Source organism: Mesoplodon densirostris, chromosome 2, assembly GCF_025265405.1.
Source record: "Mesoplodon densirostris isolate mMesDen1 chromosome 2, mMesDen1 primary haplotype, whole genome shotgun sequence".
Classification (NCBI taxonomy): domain Eukaryota; kingdom Metazoa; phylum Chordata; class Mammalia; order Artiodactyla; family Ziphiidae; genus Mesoplodon; species Mesoplodon densirostris.
Genome location: NC_082662.1, coordinates 174,981,875 through 175,006,223, shown reverse-complemented (window position 1 = coordinate 175,006,223; position 24,349 = coordinate 174,981,875). Strand labels below are relative to the sequence as shown.

Genomic DNA, 24,349 nt, shown 5'->3' with positions numbered 1-24,349 from the left:
ATCTTCCTTTAGAATATTTCAGAATAAATTCTTCTATTATATCTTTGAATATTTTTTTCTGATACATCTGTCTGCTTTCTACCTCAGGAAACACCTAGTATTTGTGTACCTAGAGGTACATGAAGTACCCCTATTGTTTGTTTTTTGTGTCTATTATCTTCCTCCTAATTGCTTTAAATTCCTTGGTCAGTTTCTCAAGCTTGCCTTCCACATCATCTATTGCTTTCCATAGTGCTTATGCTATGTCTCACTGCTTCCAAAATGGTTTTTCATTTCTGTAATATTTTTTTATCTTCCATTTTCCCCCCTGAGTTCTGACAGTTCATGTTCATTGTTTTAGATGAAAACAACTTCTGTCACCTGGGTTATTATTCTTCCATGTATTTTTCATCTACCTTTTTGCTGGTTCCTTTCTCACTTTTTCTCTGTAGTATATGTGTGTGTTCACGCATTGGGTCTTTGCTATTTATTAAGCACCTTTGAGTGGGGCACTTAGCTCCAAGTCTGCTGATAGTGTGGGAAGGGGTGGAGGAGGGATCAAGACATAGGTATCTGGTGACTTTAGGTTGCACATGTCTAGAACTTCCTTACCAAATATGCTTCTTCCCATCAAGGTAAGTAGGTCACCGACAGATGGTCTACAGGTTGGATCCTTCCAGATGACAGTTTTTTGTTTGTTTTAAGGAGACCCTCTATTCACATTCCCCACAAGGGCACCTCCTCGGGAGTAACATTCCTGCCCACTTCCTGTCACTTGCCTGCCCTTTCCCAGAGGCAGGATAACTGCCTGGGTTAGTAAACATGGGAGAAAGAGTAGCGCATACCCAGATAACCTCTTCTGGCCTGTCTTTTTCAGATTTGCCTTCCCTCAGAGACCTGCAATCCTAGACATGAGGGAAACTAACCAGCAGGATCTGTCCCGTGGAGGGATGTCTGGGATTGGGTGGGTGAGTTTAATTCTGGGATGAACTATTAAAAAGCTCTTTGTTGCTACACATCTAAGCCATATCCTGTAATATGTCATATCTATACTAAAGTTGGTGTTATGTTCAACTATCATCTGTCTCTTACCTATCAATTGCTTCCAAACCTAGGAGAGTAAGAAAGGGGTGTTCTTAATTAGTACCTAAAGCCCTAACATACTGGTGAGTTGGCAGGAACCTTGAGAAGGATAAAGGTGAGAATCTAGAGGCCAAACTAACACATGGAGGTTGAGGCTTCTGGTGAGGCCAGGGCAGGCGCTGTTAAGTTTTAGGTCTCCAGTAAGTGTGAGCCAGGCAGGATTTTGACCTTGGCAAATCAAAGCAGCTTATTGCCTGCAGAAGAATGGTTGTTGTTATAGATGTTTTAATAGGCCTTTGAGAGCATGAGTTTTTAAGACTGTTTTTTTACTATGTGCTTCAGTCTTAAGAAAGTGAGAGGGAGAGTAGTTTGCTCTCAAAAACAAGGACATTGCACCACAGGAAGAGAGTTTCCTTCAGGCTAGACAAATGCAGAAAAGAAAAGGAGATGCACATCTATCTAAATATACTTAAAGAGGGGATTAGATTAGATCAGACTGGGAACTGGGAACCAAAGAGATCTTTCAGAGACAGGAAGCAAGATTTCAGATGGCTGACTGGCATCTAGGAATGCACCTCACCAGCCCCAGAGGGAACCAGATGCAGGGACCTATTAAAAGTCATCCTCTTAGAACAGACTTAGGGTTGCCAGGGGGTGGAGGGGAGGGATGGACTGGGAGTTGGGGATTAGCAGGTGCAAACTATTATACATAGGATGGATAAACTAGGTCCCACTGTATAGCACAGGGAACTATATTCAATATCCTGTGATAAACCGTAATGGAAAAGACCATGGAAAAGAATGTAAATATATGTATAACTGAATCACTTTGCTGTACAGTAGCAATTAACACAATACTGTAAATCAACTATACTTCAATAAAATAAATTTTTAAAAAATTTTAAAAAAGAGTCAATAGTCTTAACAAAAAAGAGCATCCTCTTAAAGCTATGATACCAACTGAAATAAAAGCAACTGGGGAATACAGCAATTGTCCCACATCTGCCCTATTGTCATATGCTGGGGATGCGGAACGCAGGCCCTTTCTTTGTTGCTTTAGTTCACAGATCTTCAGGGTGGGGATGGAGGGGAGAAGACTTAAGGAGATTAACCTGAGGAGCCTCATTTGTCCTGGGCCCTGAGTAAGATGACAAGATCCTGAACGTGAAGCTGATGCCCTATGAGATGAGACTGTAGGGGTTTAGGGAGCAGCGAATGATTTTGTATATGGAAATGATGTGAACTATAGCTGGAGGGCAGACTGTGCAGATCGTTTTTTCCAAAGATGCCCACAACCATATCTCCTATTCCACAGGGAGTATGCTTCCATCCAGAAGTGGGTCTGAGGGCTTGATTCTCCTTCCACCTTGTCACTTGCTTGTAACCCATACAATCTGAGGTTGGGCCAGAAAAGGCATTGAGGTGTCTACCTTGTTTGATGGAACACTCATGTTTGAAACCTGACCCACCATGGACGATGTCCTGAGGCCACACTGTGTGAGGAAACCAAGCCCCACAGCAAGGGCATGTGTAGGGGTCCAGTCAGCAGTCCTAGATGTTGAGACCTCCCAGCCCAGGAGCCATACATATGATGATGCAGCCTCTCACCATCACCTCGCTACCCCCAGCCTTTGAATCTTCCCAGCCGAGGCCTCAGACATCGTGGAGCAGACAAGCTGTTCCCACTATGTCCTTTCTCAATTCTGGCCCAGACAATCCTGAGTATCATCAGACAATTGTTGTTTTACTGTTTTATGCCACTATTTGTGGTGGTTTGTTACACAGTAACCAGAACAGGGAACCACCATGTAAAGACTGACAGAGCTATACCAAAGCTTCTACACAATTTGGAGCTATTTGAGAGGAGAAGCCAGGAAGATTAGCATAGAATATCTAAGGTGTTATGAGATGTCCTTCAAAGCAAAACAGTTATCGTGGATGTGGCGGTTTGCCTGTGTCCTGTTGGACAAGTCAAAAACAGAGCTAGGACACCAAGGTCAGGGAAAAGGAGGACGAGATGTACTAAAGGGGACCAGGCAAGAACTTAATAGTGTGAGTCCAGACCTGGCTTAGACTTTGGGTTTATTTGGAAAATGCTTTTCAAGTGAGATGATCCAACTCAGAGAGGTGAGAGTGGACGAGATCTGTTTGGACAACAGTTAGCAGTTGCTTTTGGCAGATCCATAAACACTGAATTCATTTCCCTCACTGTGGTAAGAAAAAAATCTATGTTGGAAAAATAAATGTCTGGCCCAGAGAACAAGGACCAAGTAAAAGGAAAAAAGTCCAACAAAAACACTAGCCTTATGTGGGGTAGAGAAGGAAAGAGAACAACTTTAAGAACTTATTAAGCCATGAAACCATGAGCAACTCAACTTAGCCTTCCTGAGAGAAGAGCACAAGAGGAAGGAAAACACTAGAAGCCCCTCCTACACTTCAGAAGATTCAGCAGGATGATCCACTCCGCAAGGCCTGCAACAATCAAAGGCTGTGGGCAGACAATCTCTGGAGGCTCGGAAAGCAGGAGCAGGAACAACAGGATGAGCTTCCAATATTTCAAAACAGCTTCAGCTCAGAAACCCACGGAGACTGACCCTCAGGCTGAAACAAACGTGGGAGTGAGGGAGAACCTTCCTCAGGAGGCAGGAGTCACAGGCCTAAGCAGCTCTGCAGCTGGAGACAGCAGCAGCAAACCCCTGAGGCACAGGATTAATAAGAGACCACTCACAGGAGAGTGAGTGTAGACAGAGCAGAAATAGGCACTCAAGATGGAAATGGAATTCAGGAGTTTGCTTCCTTGCATTCTTTCCTTCCTCTCTTCCTCCCTCCCTCGCTCCACCCCTCCCTCGCTCCCCCTCCCTCCCCCACCTCCTCCCTCCCTTTCTCCCTCCTTCCCCCTCCCTCCTCCCTCACCCCTCCCTTCCTTCCTTCCTTCCTTCCTTCCTTCATTCCTTCCTTCCTTCTCTCTCTCTCTCATACACACAAACACACACACACACACACACACACACACTGACTAGGAAGGAAAAGTGCCACAAATAAAATCTGAAGCCTAGGATGTCATTGCTGCAAATTTCTAAATTCTGCAAGTAGACAGGGAATATTTTAAATGTCGCTCCCTGAAAAAGGATGCAGTGGGTTTACCAGATAAAAAATCTTGGTATCATTATTAACCTCCTGTTGTGAGGTCTGTGCCAGCAGAGCTAAGTCTGCTGGCACATACCAACCCACATCTTAGAGAGGCAGAAACCAAGAAGACTCCATCTGTCAGTCACCCGTGCCTCTGACATCCTTGAGCTTCTGCTATGATCCTTGTAAGTAGTAATGAGGGCCTGGCTCATACTAAGTGCTGAGTTCTGGGAACATAAATTTACCTCTATTAAGTGCTCTAGCTCTGGGATAATATGTGGTTCTGTCAAAGTTTTTGGACTCTTCAAACAGTGTGGCAGGAAATTAAGAAAATACTCAGAGGCCAGAAATGAAGTGAAAGCCCAAATCCAGAAAGGTGAGTTGAAGCCGGAATCCAATTTAAGGATATCTGTCCAATAAAGACAAAAGCTCTAGCCTTGGATTTTAATAGCCACGTGATCAGGTATGGCATAAGAGACAAAAGTTAGATCCATACAAGATGAGATCAGCGATTCCCCTCATAAAGGTAAATCCTTTGGTGAAAGTTTGAATCAAAACAAAACAAATGATAAAATAAACAAAAACTCACTACCTCAAAGGAGACAGCATGAAAACTTGCATGTTTCAGCCTTGGTTTTGGGTGGAGAGAAAAACATCCCCTATGGGAAGTTGGAATGGTACTGTGGCCTTCATGTGGGAATGAAGTCTAAATTCTCACAATAATAATAATAATAATAATAATAGTCCTCAAGCAAAGAATTTTTAAAGTGCTCACAAGTTGGTAATGGCTTCAGGGACCTGATGAAAAGAAATGCAAGTCTTCTGTAGAAAAAATGTACTTACAATCTATTCCTCAAAGAATTCCCTCAAAGAAAGTTCCATTGATCATGAGTTCACAATAAAAAATTATGAAACACACAAAACATGAAGAAGCAAACCACTTTGAGAGAGGCAGGGAAAATAATAAACAGCAGAATCAGACATTCAAAAGTTGCAGATGTTGAGAATATCAGCTACAGAATATAAACTGAGTATATTTAACATACAGGAGTAAAGGAAGGTAAAGAAAATATAAATAAAGATCAAAGCACTATAAATGAAAAATATATTAGTTGAAATTGAAAACTCAATACAAGGCATGCCTACTCCTCCTAGCCAGGTTGTTATCAGTGAAGGCCTGGTGGGGAGCCTGAACTCCCAGTCCTGCCCAGCAGTGATGAAGTACCCCTCTTCCTCAGGGGGTCAACAGACTCCAAGTGGGAAACCTGAATTTCCACTTCCATCTTACAATAACAAAGCAGCACCCCCCTCCTCCCACCAGCACCATGTCAGAGAAGCCCTGCTCAAACAGAAAATTTAAATAAGATCCACAGTCTCCTAATACCCCAAATGTCCAGGATTCCTTTGAAGATATTTCATCATACCAAAAACCAGGGAAGTCTCAACTTAAGTGAGAAAGGTCACCAGTGCTGATATGACAGAGATGTTAGAATTATCTGATGAGGACTTTAAAGTAGCCATTATAAAAATACTTCCACAAGCAATTGCAAACACAATAGAAAGAAATCAAAAAATAGAAAGTCTCAGCAAAGAAATAGAAGATATAAAGAAGAATCAAATGAAAATTTTAGGACTGAAAAATACAATAACCAAAATTTTAAAATTCAATGAGGAAGTCCCTGGCAGTCCAGTGGTTAGGACTCCATGCTCTCACTGTCGAGGGCCTGGGTTCAATCCCTGGTCAGGAAGCTAAAATCCCACATGCTGTGCAGCATGACCGAAGACACCTCCATGAATAGGCTCAACAGCAGAGTGGAGAAGATAGAGAAAAAAATCAGTGAACTTGAAGACAGAATAACAGAAAGTTCCCTATCTGAGCAACAGAGAGAAAATAGGTGGGAAAATGAACAGGAGCTTCCAGGTTGTTGAACACATCAGGATGCCAGGATGGTGGTGCACTCAGAGAGGGCGTGGGAGCTCCACACCCCTTAAATGTAAATGGTCTAAATATACCAATTAAAAGGCCTAAGATTCGCAGAGAGACTAAAAAAATACACCCAACTACCTTCATACCATGGAATAGTCACCAGTAAAAAGAAACCAACTACTGATACACAGAACAACTGGGATGGATCTTAAGGGCATTATACTGAAAGGAAAAAGCCAATTTCAAAGGTCACATATGTATGATTCCATTTATATAGCATTCCTGAAATTAGAAGATTATAAAGATGGAAAGAGTGGTTTCAAGGGCATAGAGATGGGGAGTGAGGATATGGAATGATGGGTATGGTTATAAAAGGGTGGCATGGGGGATAACTTTGTGGTGATGTAATCATTCTGCATCTTGATTTTGGTAGTGGTTACACAAATCTACACACGTGGTAAAATGTCATAGAACTATATACACACATTGCACCAATGTCAATTTCTGAATAAGTGCAGGTACATCTAAAGAACTACCTAGACTACCTAGAATGCAACACAGAACAACAAAAAGTAGAAAATATGAAAAACAGTTTACAAAACATGGAGGACAGAGTAAGAAGATCTAAAATTATCTAATTAGTGTTGCAGAAGGAGAAATGGGGCAGGGGCAAAACTAGAAAAGATCATATCTGAAAATCTTCCAGAATTTATAAAAGCTATAAATGCTTAGATTTGCGAAACGGGACCATTCACACGGGGGATAAATAAAAAGAAATTCACATTTGGAAATATTATAGCAAAACTGAAGAACACCAAAGACAAAGAGAAGACCTTTAAAAGGCGGTGAACTTATCCAACCTTGGATGTCCTGAAGGAATGACATCTATTCCAGTGGAAGACAATCCAGAGTAAAACTACTGAAGGGATCATGACTCTCCCAGGCCTGAGAATGAACTCAGAGGAAGTTCCCAAACTGAGGAAGATTTGGTGTTTTGTGATTTTGTTTTGATTTATCTTTGATCTGGACTTTAAGTTAATAATCAAGGGCTTTGATTTCTTCAGATAGTCAGAAGGTCAAATATATTTAATTTTGAATTTTGATTTTTCCCTTATAATTTGATATTAACAGGGGATTCATGTTATTTAAATTTGGGGCATTTTAATGTTACTGACATTGAATTATGAGACTATCTTGATGCTAAAATTTCATGTCACTATGTAATCTCTAATGAGCAATAATGAACATTTTTGGGGCCTCAGAGTTCATTTAACTTATATATTTTCTGTTCTAATCCATTTTAGCTGTTGAGGGCATGGGTATCAAAATTGCTTAACACTGGTCACAAGGAAAATACCCAAAGGAAACAGTGGTTATTGTAGGGGATGCAGGCCTTGTGAATACTGACAGCAGTACTATCCTGATAACTGTATCTAGCTCTTCAAGGGGAGCCCCCAGTGAAGAACACATAAAGCTGGAGAGTATTGGGAGGAGATGGTTCCTCTGGTCTTGTGTTTCCATGAGGGGACCACCACGTAGGCTCTTACTGACTCCTTCATTCCCTCTCCAACCTCCATGTAAGAAGTCACTCCTGGGGTGGGAAGGTCTTCTCTCATTGGTGGGCTTAGTAAAAGGAATAGAAGTTTGGCTCAGCCCTCCCGTGCTTTGCACTTTGAACTACCTGTCCTCAGAGTGTCCATTCTCTCTGCTCCTGGGTCCAACTCTGTGCCCCCTGTTGTTGAGCTTGGCCCCAAAGAAGATGGGTATGTTTACTGCTGAGATAAGTATAATATTAGGAAGCATTTGGGGACTTCCAAGGTCTATCCTCCAATTCAGTTTTTTTCAAAAACAGAGTTTCAATTTTTATCGCCATTTGACTATCTTTGATCCCTTAGTTCTCAGTTAGCTCTAGACTCATGAGTAGACATTATTTATTGGCCCCATAAAGTCCCAACAATGTCATCAATCAACTCTGGTCAGGAGCTATAGCACTGGTAACTGGCTCCCCTACTTTCTCTCCTGCAAAATCTCATGGTGGTTTCTTCAGGTTAATAATTCAACAGAAAACAGGTGGTCTGTCCAGGCAGTTCCTCCTTCAACCTGACTTCCTGGCTGCTCTCCTATAAGGACCCAACCTCTAGTTCTCATTGGCCTGAGTCAAGGATCATCATTTATTTTTTCCAATGTCTATTGGGCTGATACATTTATAGTGTTGTCAAGGCAGATAAAGAACAAGACCACAGATATAGTTCATCGAAAATCACTTCCCTCAAAATTCTCTCAAGATACCTTCTCAGATGTAGACAATAAATAGCAGGACACAGATGTTGGAAGTCATTCTTCTAAGAAAAAGGAGTCTCTAGATATCATTGCCTCATACAAAATGATGACAAAACTAGTCTATGTCATAATCATCCGAGGGAGTTATACACAATGTTTTATATAAATCTCAATGACTACTGTCTCCACAAAAGAGCAAGAAGGAGGCAAAAAATAACAAATATATTCTTTATATCTTGTAAGCATCTGATCAAAAGAAAAAAATAATAATAAGCTTACTTTTATCCCACTTTCCTGGAAAATTAAGCCTCTCAGTAAGGAGAAGAGGAATATCTAACTAGGCAGAACTGCAGGAAAACGTTTAAAAGGCAAACCATCTTATGGCAGAAAAGAGGTGTGGAAATGCAAAGTCTTGGTTCTAACATCAATTTTGGGTTAACTATAAAACACTTCATGTCTCGGTTTCTTCATTCATTAACTGGTAAATATGTGACTTGGAAATACGAGCTACATCTGCATTATTTTAATGAGTGATATGTTGACATGTTAATACCACTACAACCGTTTAAAATATATAATCTTTAACAGTTGAAAAATACAAGTAACGCCCTTCTGCAAAGTGCTATCTTGAGCACTGAAGATGAGGAATGTAACATTTACAGAGCCCTTTGAAAAACAATGCACTGTGAAGGTATTATTATTTATCAAAGGAAAAGCACGGAGATTCTTTAAAATAGGTGTAATGATACCTGAGATGAGGCTCATAATGATTAAGTGTCTTCTGCAGAGTCAGACCCAGTGAAAGAGGGAAGAAGTTCCAGAACCTGTCTTTTGCAGTTACAGTCCCTGCTCCTGCTGGTTCACCCCACTAAAGATGCTACTAACCTGTCATCAGGAAGACATGTGTTTTGTGAGGTTTTCTAGGCATGGCGATGGACCTGTATGGACCATACGCATGACTAACAGCAAACCGTTGTGTGTGTTGGCCCGGGATGAGGTCAGCTGCCAGTCCGTGGATGTGGAGTAGGCAAGGACCTCTCCACAGAGGGATCTTACTAACATTTCCTTTTTCCTTGTCCCTTCAGCCCTTGTACACTCACTACCAACCACCACCACCAAGTGTCATGTTGAGCCGTTGATACACGCTATATCCTTTCATCCTCACAACATCCTTAGGAGATAGATAATTCCCCACTTTACAGATCAAGAAACTGAGGTTTAATAAGTTGAAGTAACTTTCTGGAGGTCATTTAGCTAGTGGAATTAGGATCAATGTGTGGTGTATTAACTTGCACTTTTTGACATGCAATTTTGTGATTATTTCCAAATAAGTTTTCACTGTCCATGATTTTTTTTCTTTCTTTGGTCAAGCAGAGTAGGTTTTATAATTAAACCTTCTAAGTTTTTGTCCTCTATCATTAACTCGTTGCATGATTGTGGTCCTGACTCTGTTTCTGTTTTCTTATCTGAAAAAGTAGAAATAGCAAGTATTCGTTCTCGCTAATCATTTCACAAAACATATAATGCTCCAAACGTATGTGATATGCTGCTGTGATTATTCTCCCTAGACTTTCACAGCACCTGACAACTCACAGATGTCAAGAAAGACTTGGTTTTCATTAAGGTTTAACTCAGGTGTCAGACAGAGTGGCCTCTGCATATTAGAAAAATATGGCTGAGAACAGGGAGCTGGTTTCTTTATCTTCCTTTTTTTTCTTCGGTTGAATTTATTTCACAAACATGAAACAGGGACTTCCCTAGTGGTGCAGTGGGTAAGAATCCGCCTGCCAATGCAGGGGACACAGGTTCGATCCCTGGTCCAGGAAAATCCCACATGCTGCGGAGCAACTAAGCCCGTGCGCCACACTACTGAGCCTGCGCTCTAGAGCCCGCGTGCCACAACTACTGAAGCCCCTGCGCCTAGAGCCCGCGAGCCACAGCTACTGAGCCTGCGCTCTAGAGCCCGCGTGCCAAAACTACTGAAGCCCGTGCGCCTACAGCCCGCGAGCCACAACTACTGAAGCCCACGCGCCTAGAGCCTGTGCTCCGCAACAGGAGAAGCCACCGCAGTGAGAAGCCCACACACCGCAATAAAGAATAGCCCCCACTCACTGCAACTAGAGAAAGCCTGCACGCAGCAATGAAGACACAAAGCAGCCAGAAAAAAATAATAATTATTATTATTTAAAAAAAAAAAAACATGAAACGGCACGTATTTTTCAGTCTTCCTTTAATCTTTCTTACTCGTTCCCTATAACTGACCCAGAACCCGGTCTCTGGGCAGCAAGAGAGGTGAGGTGGTACGCAAGCTGGCATGAACGTACAGAAAGAGACATAAGAGCACCTGCTCTTGAATAGATGCTGTGATCTGTGGTGGGTGTGTGTATACTTACCACTGAGTGCTCCTGTGGAACTGAACTGTTCAAAACGCTTGGAAAACAACAGTGAGTGTCAGATATGGACAAACAAGAAAGTAACAGCTTCTGGGAATTAAGCATCATGCTTCCTAAAACTGTTTAATAATTATTGCAAACGCCCAATCATTCCGATCCTGCCTCTGAAGTAGAAGGAGCACTCAGGGAACCAATATCTAGAAAGCCTTCTTCCCCTTTCTGGTTTGAAAAGCCGCCTTCACTTGTGAAGTTTCTGATCTCTGACTTACTCTGTGACTTGCTGCCCGGAGAGAGGCAGCCAATTCCCCGCCCCCTGCCGCCCCACAACCTTGCCTCTCCTAAACCCTCGGAGCCCTTCCTACTTTGCTTGTCTCTGGATAAAATTTGCTCTAAAAGGAAAACGAGTTACTTTCAGTGTCTACAGGACTGTCCGTGTAAAATATTCCCATTAGGCTATAGCACTAAGTCAATGAGAAGCTTGTGAGAGCAGCTAATCAGAAGCCTGTTAAAAGTCTCCCCAGCAACAAACTTTGCTGATTACTGGGCTGGCACTGCCTCTAGCAGGTTGGCTGGGGAAATGTAATGCCACAAAGGTGGTGAGAGAGAGAGAAAGAGAAAGACAGGGAGAGAGAGGGAAAGAAAACAGTTTGGAAACCGAACAAAATTAATGTAAATAAATACACAAGAAAGGTATTTAAAAAAATTTTTTTAAATACTAACAGATATTTTAGAGCTAAATTGTTGTACACGGCAAGCCTATCCAGGACAGAGCTGCACGAAATTACCTTTGGTTTAAAATAAAAGCCAATGTACAGCACAGTATTTGTTCAAATGCAAGTCAAGGGCAAAGAGAGTTCTATCCATTAAATTTTAAAGAACACTCAAGCCTGAAAAATAATCAGAAAGAAAATGCAAACATAAAAGATAATGTGAAAGTCAAGGTAAATTTAATAAAGTAAATAAGGAGTGGGAAAAATGCAAACAAAGCAAGTTTCGTCCCTAAATCTAGAGAAAGAAGGTAGTGGGTGCCCCGTATTTCCTAGGATCTGAATCGACACGTTGTTTTCACCCCTCTTCCTCTTCCCCAAACACATTTATAACTCTCTTCCCCCGAATACACTCACACATATAGCCATCCAAAGTTTGGACTTTAAACCTATTTTGTTTGCTTTTTTGTTTCGTGCTTGCAATTTTTACTTTTTTCATTTTGCTTTTTACTTTAGCCAAATCTGCTCCACCATCGCCTTTTCCTGTCGGAGATGGACACCCACTGGCTAGCTACTGACCTAAGGCTTCCAGACTCCCTGTCTCAACTAAATCTTCCAGACATTCTTTTCTCCCAGGTGATTTTTTAAATTTCTGCCTCCCTCTGTCTGATTCTTCAAAGTATCTCCCTCCATGAGTCCCAGAGAGGTTTAAAGTCTTTACAGTATATACAGTTTGTTTTGCTAATATTTAAAATAAAGTAGTGGTCTTATTTCTTACTCTTCTGTGATTTCAGACATAAAATATAACTCGTGTCAATTCCTACACCAGACAAAGCAAAACATGTAAAAGGCCCATAGAACCGGGAGAGACTAAAGGCTTGCTAAGTAAAAAATTCTCTTTGGCCTCAGATCTCACCAAAAAAAGTGATGGATTATTTGATTCTGATCACTAAATCAGGAGGTACCACAGTTCTTTAGTTTTTAGGTACTTCAAAATGCTTCGAGCTAAAATTTAGATACATAGAAAATCTTTATCCTAAATTTGGGTTGAATCTTTTGAAATCAAGAATCATTTTTTCTTCATATTTTACACCTACTGGTTTAAATCAATATGTATGGATTAATCACATTTTTTTTTACACTAGGAGATAGTTGGGTTAATGTCAATAAGTAAGATGTATCTAAGCCAAATATTTACTCTTTAAGCTTATTTAGGTGATGGGAAGGATATCAAAACGTATATTTTAGTGAAAGCAATAAATACATAACTTGAGACATAAATGCTAAGAAGCTATCCTAAAATCACTTGGAGGGTTTAAATACTCTAAAATTTCTAATAGAAGAATTCAGCAGTACAAAAGCTACCAAAATAATAATTTTAACATAGGACCATGGACCTTAAAGCATTAGCTATATGTGTGTATAGTACCTAAAATAATAATTTAAACATAGAACATAAATCTTAAAGCATTATCTATATGTGTATATAGTACCTATCATTACAATTAGTTAAAGTAGAATACTATACAGCATCAAACACTTCAAGAGAAGATAGATAATCTGGAATTAAGACAGTAGAAACCCATGTGGTCAGGGTGAAATATTTGTCTTTAAGGCTCTTGTTATCTGAGTATGGACAGAAACATTGGAAAGCACTGCTTCCCAAACAAGGGCTGAACTAAGATCTACCTGATAATAATTCAATTTATAAAAAAAAGAACTACGGCTGTCTACCAATTTTTGCATTGGTCAAAGAGTCAAACTCTTTGCCTAAATTGCTTTTGCTATATGCAGGTAAATATCATATGTCTAGAGTAAAGACAAAATTAGAACTAAAAACACAAGTTTAGAAATGGTGACACTACCATTGTCAATACTAACCATGGGTTTGATCAGCTTCCTTGCCTTAAACTTATACTTAGCAGTAAATATTTTTTTCTTGTATCAGATATGTGAATTTTATGATCTGGAACCCCAAGGAGTAATTTTTGCATGATGACTAATGTAAACAAGGCATAAAATCTCAGGTTAACTAATTATTGTCTTTTACAAAAGATGAGGTCTTAACTGACTCATTAAATCAAATAAAGATACAGACTCTAGTTTCCTGTCTGTTCCCTTTTATACTTAACACATACTGTGGAGATTCTCATAACATACCTTCTACCAATAGGAAAACTTAGACCAAGATAGAATAAAGGAGTGCTCCCAGCTGAGAAAATTTACAATGGCAGGAAAGACAGGAGGAGTACAATAAAAGATGCAAACTCTTACTCTGAGGTCCCTGGGCTGAGTTATATGATGCCCTGACTAGTAAGAGAAAACTTTTCAGCATCAAATAAGAAAAATCTTTAAATTTCTTAAAATCCAGATGAGCAATTAGAATTCAGTGATACTGGGTGATCACATAATTCAAAGCCTTGCATTGTGGTTTCTTTAAAAAACAATAACGAGTCTATACCAAGTGCTAAACACTGAGATTCCCATTGAGTCCTTACTGACTCCACATTACAGGTGGGTAAATAGCCAGGTGAAGTAATTTGACAGCTGCCCTGTAGGAGAACCATGATTTGGACCTGGTCTGTTCATGCTATACGACTCCTTAAAAAGCACTGGGAATTGCTCTTCTGCAAGAAGCTTTTAACATATATTTTTTAAACTTCCTTTTGTGGCACTGAAGAAACATGGTTCCATCTAATAGTTTATCTTTTGGATTTATATTTTTTCGATTTATTGTTCTCTTCCGAGATTTAACTCAATCTTTTGATGGATGACCCAAAGAGTTTTGTACCCACTCTTAAGTGCCTCCTAAAGATTCACATGTAAATAAGCTTTCCTTTTTCTCAAACAGGACAGATGTCTACGATAAATAAATACAAATATTTCCATTCCGAAAAAAGAGCTAAGTTTACTAGATCATCTTCTTTATTTTTTTCTCTCCCTTTTACATCACATTCTTTGAATATATTCCTAAGAGTTGATCTGCCTAACCAATTGTTTGCTCCTTTGCTCCATGTGAGCTGGTTATGTACCCCAGTATTTTTTGAACATATTTTTAGGGGACATTAAAATATTATTTTAAAATTCAAACATAGTCGTGTCATGTCTGGGTAAACAAAACTGAGTCACTAATTAAAGGAGACTGCTTTCAACGGCACCTCCACTTTCAAAGTGCTCCCTCTATGGCCACAGTTTAGTGTCTTTCCCCCTGTCTGCCTGTCTGCCTATTTTCTCATTCCCTGTGACTAAAAAAGACCCCCATGTGGCCAGTTGCCACCCAGCTCATAAGGAACTTTGGACTGAAAACGACTCTTTGGAGAAAGACCTTTAGTAATGTCCGGGGGACGAGAGGGCGATCAAATGAATGGGGCCTCTCTCCATAGCACCCCCAGGGGCCCCCTAAGATAGCACCTGCCAGGACTCTGACCAAACGACAACATCTGAGGAGCCGTTTACCTGTTTCAGCGTCTCCCTGGGGCCCTGGGGCCTCGCAGTAACAGCAGTCCAAGAAGATGACATAATTAAGAACATTGAAGACCAGCCCTATGACTCCAGCACTGAGAACCAGCAGTGGAGCCTCTGTCTTCTGGGGATCAATATACCTTTTGACAGCTTCAACCAGGATGCTGAACATCAGGGCCACAGCAAAAATGGAGTTGCCAAATGCTCCCACGACATCTGCCCGAAGAAAGCCAAACGTGCTCTTCCGGTGCTGTTTTATACTGCTGGCCCTTACGCCAAAAAGACCAATGATCATGGAGACGAAGTGGGAAAGGACGGCAAAAGCATCGGAGGCCAACGAGAGGGAGTTGCCTAGGTGGGAGACCACCAGCTCCATCACGAAAAGGAGGCTGCTCACAACGCACATGAGGATTAAACGGAAGCTTCTCCCTGAGTATCGCCCCATGGCGCTCCGCTCTCCACGGTCCCTCTCCCTTTCCTGGGAAGGCTGAGCTCTTAGGGGAGCAGCTACAGATGTAGTGATTACAGTTCCTGGATAACTCTCCCCTTCAGCCTTTCAGCGCCTGTCATATTTGGAAATCACCTTTTACGGGCTGCTATAAAGCCATAAAACAGTTTAAAGGGCAATTAAGCAAGAGATGTCACGTGTGCCGGGACTTACAAGACACTGACTTCCAGATATGAACTTGAGGGCTCTTTTGTTTATTTGTTTTTGTGTATGTTACAGAAGTTAAGACCTCTGTGTCTGAATCACGCAGAAACTCACATGTAGCTGTGGCCTTCTCAGATTCCACCTCCATGTTTGCAATAAGTGCTCCGGTATTTGACATAAACGATCGTATCTTGTTGACCTGGTGTGTAAATGGTTTTGAATTCTGTTTACTGCATGGAACAGGGAATATTCTAGGGTCACTAATCCAGACATTAGAGCTACAGTAAGTGAAAGACAAAGAAGAAGCTAGGGTGATTTTTTTTCTACTGCCTTGCCCACTGATGTGGAATAAACAAGCACCTTACTTCCAAACGTTCTCCATAAATAAGACAAGAAAAACATTCCTCACGTTCAGGAAAGTTATAATACCTTTAAACTGGAAGAGCTAAAGACATAACCACAGTTAGTTTCAGGAAGAAGGCCAAATTCTAATTACTTGATTTAACTGATGCAAGGAAATTTTGTTGTTTTTAATCTTATCTGTCACTTATAACCCTTAAAGGTTTACCAGTTCCTGAATATCTAAAACAGTAGCAGCCTCTATTGTTTTGAGTAGACTGCCTACAGTCAATCCTTTAAAGAAATATAGTGAAATTACTATACCCAATATTTTCTGAATTTGAAGTCTGATTATGATGGTTAATTTTTTAAAGGGTTTTTTTTTTTAAATTATGTGTAACACAGACAAAATTATTTAAGTCAACAAATTTTTAAGGAATTTCACATGTTCTGATTCTTTCCACGGCCAATCACCTTAGTTCCTCCAAACTCATAATCTTCAAGATAAAATAGCCCTTTCAAAAAGAAGTTATCATGTGAGTCAGCCCACAATTCTTTTAGTTAGGCTTCTTTGATCTCCAATGAAATATGGACACACTTCAAAATTCCCCACCTGTAATCTTTGGGATCCAATTTCCTCAAGCAATTTACTTTAGGACCATGTTTAGGGTCAGGCTGTGGATCTGCCTGGTTCTGAATTTGACACCCTCTAAAAATGTATTAGGTTCAAATCATATTCACTCCTAAGCCATCACACTCTAGAACAGTACAGATCATTGGGATATGCCAATACCTAAGATAAAAAGTTTGACTGTTAGGTTTTTCATAGTTTACTTGGCAGCTCTGTCTTGTAGAGTTCTTTCCCACAGATCTAACAGGTAGTTCTACGAGTAAAGGAGACCACACAGTTAATCTATGAGGCATTTCCAACAATGTAGGTTTACAGGAAAATCCCTGATGGTTAATTTTATATGTCAAATTCACTGAGCTTCCAGGTGCCCAGACATTTGGTCAAACATTATTGTGAGTGTGTCTGTGAGGGTGTTGTTGGATGAGATTAACATTTGAGTCAGCAGACTGAGTAAAACAGATTGTCATCCTTAATGTCGGTGGGCCTCTTCCAATCAGTTGAAGGCTTGAACAGAACAAACTAGCTGACCCTCCTGCAAGTAAGGGAGGATTCCTCCTACTGACTGCCTTCAAGCTGGGACACTGGCTTTTTCTTACCTTCAGGCTCAAACCAAAAGATCAGCTCTTCCTATGTCTCGAGCCTGTGGCCTAGAACTACACCATTGGTTCTCCTGAGTCTCCTGTTCACCATGTAGATCTTGGGACCTTCCAGCCTTCATAATCATGTGAGCCAATTCCTTTTAATAAGTCTATATTTATATATACATCCAATTGGTTCTATTTATCTGGAGAACTTAGACTAACACACTAACTTTGACTAAAACCTAATACTTTAGATGCAACCTTGATAATTCCCTTAGCATTTCATAAATAGTCTCCAATTCAATTGATATTCTAACAGTGAGACTTCTAATACAACCAGCTTGTAAAAATTATTGTACTAAGACTATCTTGTTCATCCATTCATGTGACAAATACTGAGTTCCTACATGTCAGACACAGTTCTAGTCTCTGGGGAGACAGCAGTGACCAAAACAGAGAAAAGTCCCTGACATTATGAAGCTTACATTCTAATGGGGGAAGACACAGATAATGAACAAAATAGACCATAAAACATATTGAATGTCAGCTGGTAATAAAAAATGATGGGGACAAATGAAGCACAGAAGAGGGATAGAGTGTTGGCAAATGGGTGAGGTTGTAATTTTAAATAAAGTGGTCAGGGAAGAATTTACTGAGATATTCCTTGAGTAAAGGAGGTAAGAAACTGGGCCATGAAGACATCTGAAGAAGATCTTTCTAGGCAGAGGAAGCAATGCACATAGGAAGTTCAAGGACCACCCAAAGAGTTCAGCACGGTTGAGGAGGAGTGACTGAGGGAGAGAAATAGAATATGAAGTCAGGGAGGTGATGGAGGGAGGGGGCAGATTATGTGGGGTCCTGAGACGGGAGATTATGGAGAAGAATGACAAGATCTAATTTATGTTTTAAAAGAATAATTGGATCCCATGTTGAGATTACATGGGGCAGAGATACCAGTTAGGGGGCTGTTGGCAATAATCTAAAGAAAATATGGGTGACTTAGACCAGGTAGGAAGTGGGAACATCCAGGCAGAACCAGCTATATAACTCATGGTTCTAATACAATGGCAGTGCAGGATCCCTTGTTCAAAAATTACTGAGTTTTTAAATGGTGCAGCCACTACGGATCGTATGGCAGTTCCTCAAAAAACTGAAAATAGAAGTGCCATATGATCCAGTAATCCCATTTCTGGGTATATATTCAAAAGAATTGAAAGCAGAGTCTCAAAGGGATATTTGTACACCCATATTCACAGCAGCACTATTCTCAATAGCCAAGAGGTGGAAGAAACCCAAGTGTCCACTGACAGAAGAAAGGATAAACAAAATGTGATCTATACATACGATGGAATATGATTCCATCTTAAAAAGGAAGGAAACTTTGACACACGTTACAACATAGAAGAACCTTGGGGACATTATTATGCCCTGTGAAATAAGCCAATCACAAAAAGACATGATGTGTGATACCAATTATATGGGCTATCTAACACAGTCAAATTCATAGAAACAGAAAGTAGAATGATGGTAGCCAGGGGCTGAGTGGAGGAGGGCGTGAGGGAGTTGTTGCTTAAAGGGTTTTGAGTTTGTTTTACAAGATGAAAAAGATCTGGTGATTGGTTGGCCCAACAGTGTAGACATACTCAACACTGAAGTGTACACTTAAAAATGATTAAGATGGGGCTTCCCTGGTGGCGCAGTGGTTGAGAGTCCACCTGCCGATGCAGGGGACGCGGGTTCAGTGCCCCGGTCCGGGAAGATCCCACATGCCACGGAGCGGCTGGGCCCGTGAGCCATGGCCGCTGAGCCTGCGCATCCAGAGCCTGTGCTCCACAACGGGAGAGGCCACAACAGTGAGAGGCCCACGTACCGCAAAAAAAAAAGATTAAGATGATACACTTTATGTTATTTTATCACAATTAAATTTTTTTCCTTATTCGAAGTTTCAACACAGCAACAGCAGAGCATTAAAGCAATCCCAGGGCCCTGAATATATCCAGGATATATTTGAAGTTAGAGTCAACAGCATTGGCTGAGCAATTGGATGTGAGGTATGAGAGAAAGAGAACAGTCAAGGTGACACTAAGGGTTGTGGCCTAGAAGAATGCCATTGCAACTGAGATGAAGGTAAAACAAAGATGACAGTTGTAGGAACAGAGTGGGAGCAAGAGGTGGAAATGACATCATTTGGTGTATCTATTAGACATCCAAGTTGAAGCCCTAAGAAGGGAGTTAAACAAGGGGGTCTAGAGTTCAGAGGAGATGGATAGGCTGGGAATACATGACCTTGAGAGCTGACAATATACAGATTTAAAAGCTGTAAGACTGCCTGAGATAACCAAGGAAATGAGAGAAAATAGAAAAAGGAGATACAAATAGATAAGAGGGAAGGACCAGAGGGATGAAAGGGAAAATAGGAGAGTACAGTATTCTGAAGGCCAAGAAAGGATGTGTTTCAAAGACGAGGAGAAAAGATTAACCTCCAAAATTTACAAGCAGCTCATGCAGCTCAATATCAAAAAAACAAACAACCCAATCCAAAAATGGGCAGAAGACCTAAATAAACATTTCTCCAAAGAAGATATACACATTGCCAACAAACACATGAAAGGATGCTCAACATCACTAACCATTAGAGAAATGCAAATCAAAACTTCAATGAGATATCATCTCACACCGGTCAGAATGGCCATCATCAAAAAAACTACAAACAATAAACGCTGGAGAGGGTGTGGAGAAAAGGGAACCCTCTTGCACTGTTGGTGGGAATGTAAATTGATACAGCCACTATGGAGAACAGTATGGAGGTTCCTTAAATAACTACAAATAGAACTACCATACGACCCAGCAATCCCACTACTGGGCATATACCCTGAGAAAACCATAATTCAAAAAGAGTCATGTACCACAATGTTCAATGCAGCTCTATTTACAATAGCCAGGACATGGAAGCAACCTAAATGCCCATTGACAGACGAATGGATAAAGAAGATGTGGCACATATATACAATGGAATATTACTCAACCTTAAAAAAGAATGAAAGAATGCCGTTTGCAGCAACATGGATGGACCTAGAGATTATCATACTAAGTCAGAAAGAGAAAGATAAATAGCATATGGTATCACTTATATGTGGAATCTAAAATAAGACACAAATGAACATATCTATGAAACAGACATAGAGAACAGACTTGTGGTTGCCAAGGGGGAGGGGGAAGGGAAGTATTGGGAGTTTGGGATTAGCAGATGCAAACTATTATATATAGGATGGATAAACAACAAGGTCCTACTGTACAGCACAGGGGACTATATTCAATATCCAGGGATAAACCATTATGGAAAAGAATATGAAAAAGAGTATAACTGAGTCACTTTGCTGCACAACAGAAATTAACACAACATTGTAAATCATATACTATACTTCAAAAAAATAAATTTAAAAAAAAGAAGACGGTTCGTCTGAAACAGCAGAGAAGGAGGATATACGGACATATGAGTGGGGTAGATGTGGTGGAGGGTTCTGGGGGTTCTGTTCATATTTTCTCTCTCTTAGTGAAATAGAAATCAAGATGATAGACCAAAAGTCAGAAGGGGGAAGTATGGAAAATCCCAGGAGAAAGAAGTTATGAAATAATTGTCCAGAAGAATGGAGAAAATGAATGAATGAGGGAAATATAATCCGATTACCTATTTAGCACATATAAAGTAACCCCGATGTGAACATCGTCACCAGCCTGTTAAACCCCAAGCTCCTCACTCATTCAGCAGGTATTTCTCAATCACAAAATTTGGTTTTGGTGACATACTTAAAATATATTTGCAATACCCTTATTACATGAGACTTATTTAATAGGATCTGTTTATATCATTTCAGTACTATTGATGTTCCAAGCTCTTAAATCTTCCAGTAAAGTTGAGCAAAGCCACTGGTTTAACATCACCTACTGAGCCATAGAAATGTGTTTGTATTTGTTATATGAAGCCTGATGGTGTGGCAGAATAGGGTAGTTTTATTTTCCAGCTGTTAACATCTCAAGTGTAGGGTAGTTCTCAGTGTGCTACTATCGGCAAGGATCATCTCATGACGTGTCAGTGTTACTGTCACTAGGCAATGGCCTCCTACCATTGCTCCATCTCCCTGTCCACTTGATTGCCTGATTTTCCATCTAAAATAGAACAACTTTGAGGAGATAAAGCCAAGAAAGGGAAAAAGCATGTTTGGTTTAACTCCCTACTGTCTGCTCTGGCCCTTTGTACAGAGTGAGCACTCAATTTATTAAAGAAATAAATGGCTAGCATTGTCTAGACGTAGTAAAAATGACAAAGGGCCAAAGATATGTTTGCAAATAACAGGGTAGGGGTAGCTGTCTCCCCAAACTTTTGATGATCCAGACAGCCGCTGAACACCATAGTTATATGATAAATGACTAATATCAATATTTATAACTTAAATCAAATATAAGTAGGGTGATATATCCACACTCTCTAGTCACAGGGCCTTGTTTCTGCTTGTCTTATGGAGGGTTCCACTGCTTCTGATCTTAAGACTCAAAGCCTCTCCAGTAGCAGCCAAATGAGTTACTGTTAATGTCCAACTCTTATAAAGTCTTCATGTGACTTACTGGCATAATTAGGAACTTTTTTTTTTTTTTGGTCTGTGTTGAGTCTTCGTTGCTGTGCGTGGGCTTTCTCTAGTTGTGGTGAGCAGGGGCTACTCTTCGTTGCGGTGCACGGGCTACTCATTGCAGTGGCTTCTCTTGTTGTGGAGCACAGGCTCTAGGCACGCGGGCTTCAGTAGTTGCAGCACGTGGGCTCAGTAGTTGTGGCTCTCGGGCTCAGTAGTTGCGGCACGTGGGCCCTAGAGCTAGAGGGCTTCAGTAGTTGCAGTGTGTGGGCTCCGTAGCTCCACAGCATGTGGAATCTTCCCGGACCAGGGATCAAACCCGTGTCCCCTGCATTGGCAGGCAGATTCTTAACCACTGCGCCACCAGGGCAGTCCAGGAACTATTTCAAACACACTGTCATGGATAAACTAGAGATTGCTAACATGTGATCTATACCGGAAATCCCAGTGAGCAGAGCCAGTAGTAAATACACCTTGACTTGTAAAGTCAAGTAGTAAATACACCTTGACTTTCTTTTTGCAAACCATGAACACTAGGCACATAATTACTTTTGTGGCTGTCAGTTGGGTATCTAGTTAGCGGTTGTGGTCTGCAAGTAAAAAACAGTGATTATTTCTTAAAGGATATTGTTTGGAGTCAGGTTTATACACCCTCTTGAAAAGCACCACCACGCTTAAGGTGTCTCAAAGAGTTCTGATATTTTAGCTGAACCTCAATTTAAGAAAATAGACAATTTATCACATGTAGATTTGGGGTGAAGGACTCCTTCCTCAGCATAACTACTTACTGTAGAGTTCCTTTAAATAGTGGATTCCCTTAAAGGAGCAAAGGTCAAGCTTTTCTGTGATCAGCTCTACTTATCTGAAGCTTCAAAAAATAACCTGGGGATTTATCTTTGCGTCAGAGATGGCCACCTCCAAAATGGCCAGGGGCTACAGAACAAAATGTGGTTATGAGTCTTGATCTACTTTTCAGGCTTTTGTCAGGGACTGGCTAAAAAAACCCTTGTCCTTTAAAGCATTTGTTAGTTTGCAGAAAAACAAAAACCAAAAAAAAAAAAAAAACCCTAGGCACTAAGGTAATAACGGTTAACTAGAGCTGTATACAAGGAGCAACTTCCAGGTGACCCTGCATCACTGCCGTAACTAACATTAGCTATTATTATGTGCTAGGTATTGTTCTGAGTACTTTATAAGGTAGAGTAACTATGAAATAGATATTAGACTTCGTCTCCATTTTACATCTGAAGGAATAGGGAGCTTACACAGCTACTAAGGGCAGAAAAACAAGATAAAGCATCCTGAACTGCCAGAGATCAATAAGAAATACTGATTCTGAGTACAAAAGTGTGGCCCAGGTATTTATTTATCTCATTAAGCTAGGAAAATGAATATACATGCTCAAAACACTGATCTTGAAATCATGCTGTCTTTAATCTTTCATTTGACAATTTCTCACCAACTTAAGGACAGTTTTTGCTGTGTTCTCACACACAGCAGATACTCTGAAAGGCTTTGCATATGTTGCTCCTTCTGCCTGGAATGTTCTTCCTCTTCTACTTATTAAAATTCTACTCACCCTTCAAAACACAGCTCGAATTTCAAATCCTCTTTTTGAAGCGTTGCCCTTTATTGGTATATTTATCACTACCAAGTGGGAAAGCATATTGGGGCAGGGCCCTGAAATAAGGAGCTATACCAAGCAGACTAGAAATGAGGGATAAACGGCATTTCAGGCAAAGGGCCGGAGGTGAGAAATAGCATGTTGTTTTTAGGAAACCCCAAATGGTTAGGTTGCAAAGGACTCTGCTGGATTGGGTGAAAAGGAGACAGGTAGGCTGAACCAGAATAGGCTAAAGGGTTTACATTTTATCCTGTTAGTGATTGATGGTGAGTCACGAAGGGATTTTAAGGGGAAGAAAAACATCTTAATAAACTGTACACTAGGAAAAAAAAAAAAAAAAACCCTGTGGAAATGTGGAATCTGGCCTGGAGATGAAACTGGAGGCCAGTATAGTTATCAGCATAAGAGGAAACAGGCAAGAAGGCAATCCAGATCTGTGATAGGGTGGACGCAAGAGACATCAGAGGTAATAGCCGTTGTTTTACAGCCAACTGAGTAGGGCTGCTGAGGTGCTGGAGGGGCTGACTAGGAGGACTCTCGGGGTTCTGGTTTAGGTTACTGGGTCCATTTTGGTAACACTGATCTTTCAGGCAGGAAGCACTGCAGGAGGAACAGGTCTGGGAGTCGAGAGTGAAATGAGGTTTGAGACAGGCTGCCCTGAAATGTTGATGAACACTCAAGAAAATCCAGTATGCAGTTGGAAGAGAGGTCTAGAGGTCAGACTGGGAGATAAAAATGTTGGAGTCATCATCCTACTCATGCAGTTTGAAACCATGGGGTGAGATGAGGCTGATCAGGGAGCATAAGAAGAGGACCAAGTATGGACACTGAGCACACTGACGTCTAAGAAGCACGCCAAGGAAGGGAAGCCAGTGGAAGACACATGACTGAGAAAAAGAGGCAGAAAGGGAGGAGGGCAAGTCATGGGAGTAATTTT

The 24,349-nt window shown here is 40.7% G+C and overlaps 1 protein-coding gene across 1 annotated transcript in view; it reads right to left on the bottom strand.

Annotated features, from left to right (window-relative positions):
* Window positions 1-15,405, bottom strand: part of SLC30A10 (solute carrier family 30 member 10) — a 38,086-nt gene extending 22,681 nt beyond the window's left edge. The window contains exon 1 of the mRNA XM_060088657.1: window positions 14,955-15,405. Within this exon, the coding sequence (XP_059944640.1) occupies window positions 14,955-15,405 (451 nt within the window). The remainder of the gene's footprint in view (window positions 1-14,954) is intronic.
* Window positions 15,406-24,349: the final 8,944 nt, after the last annotated feature.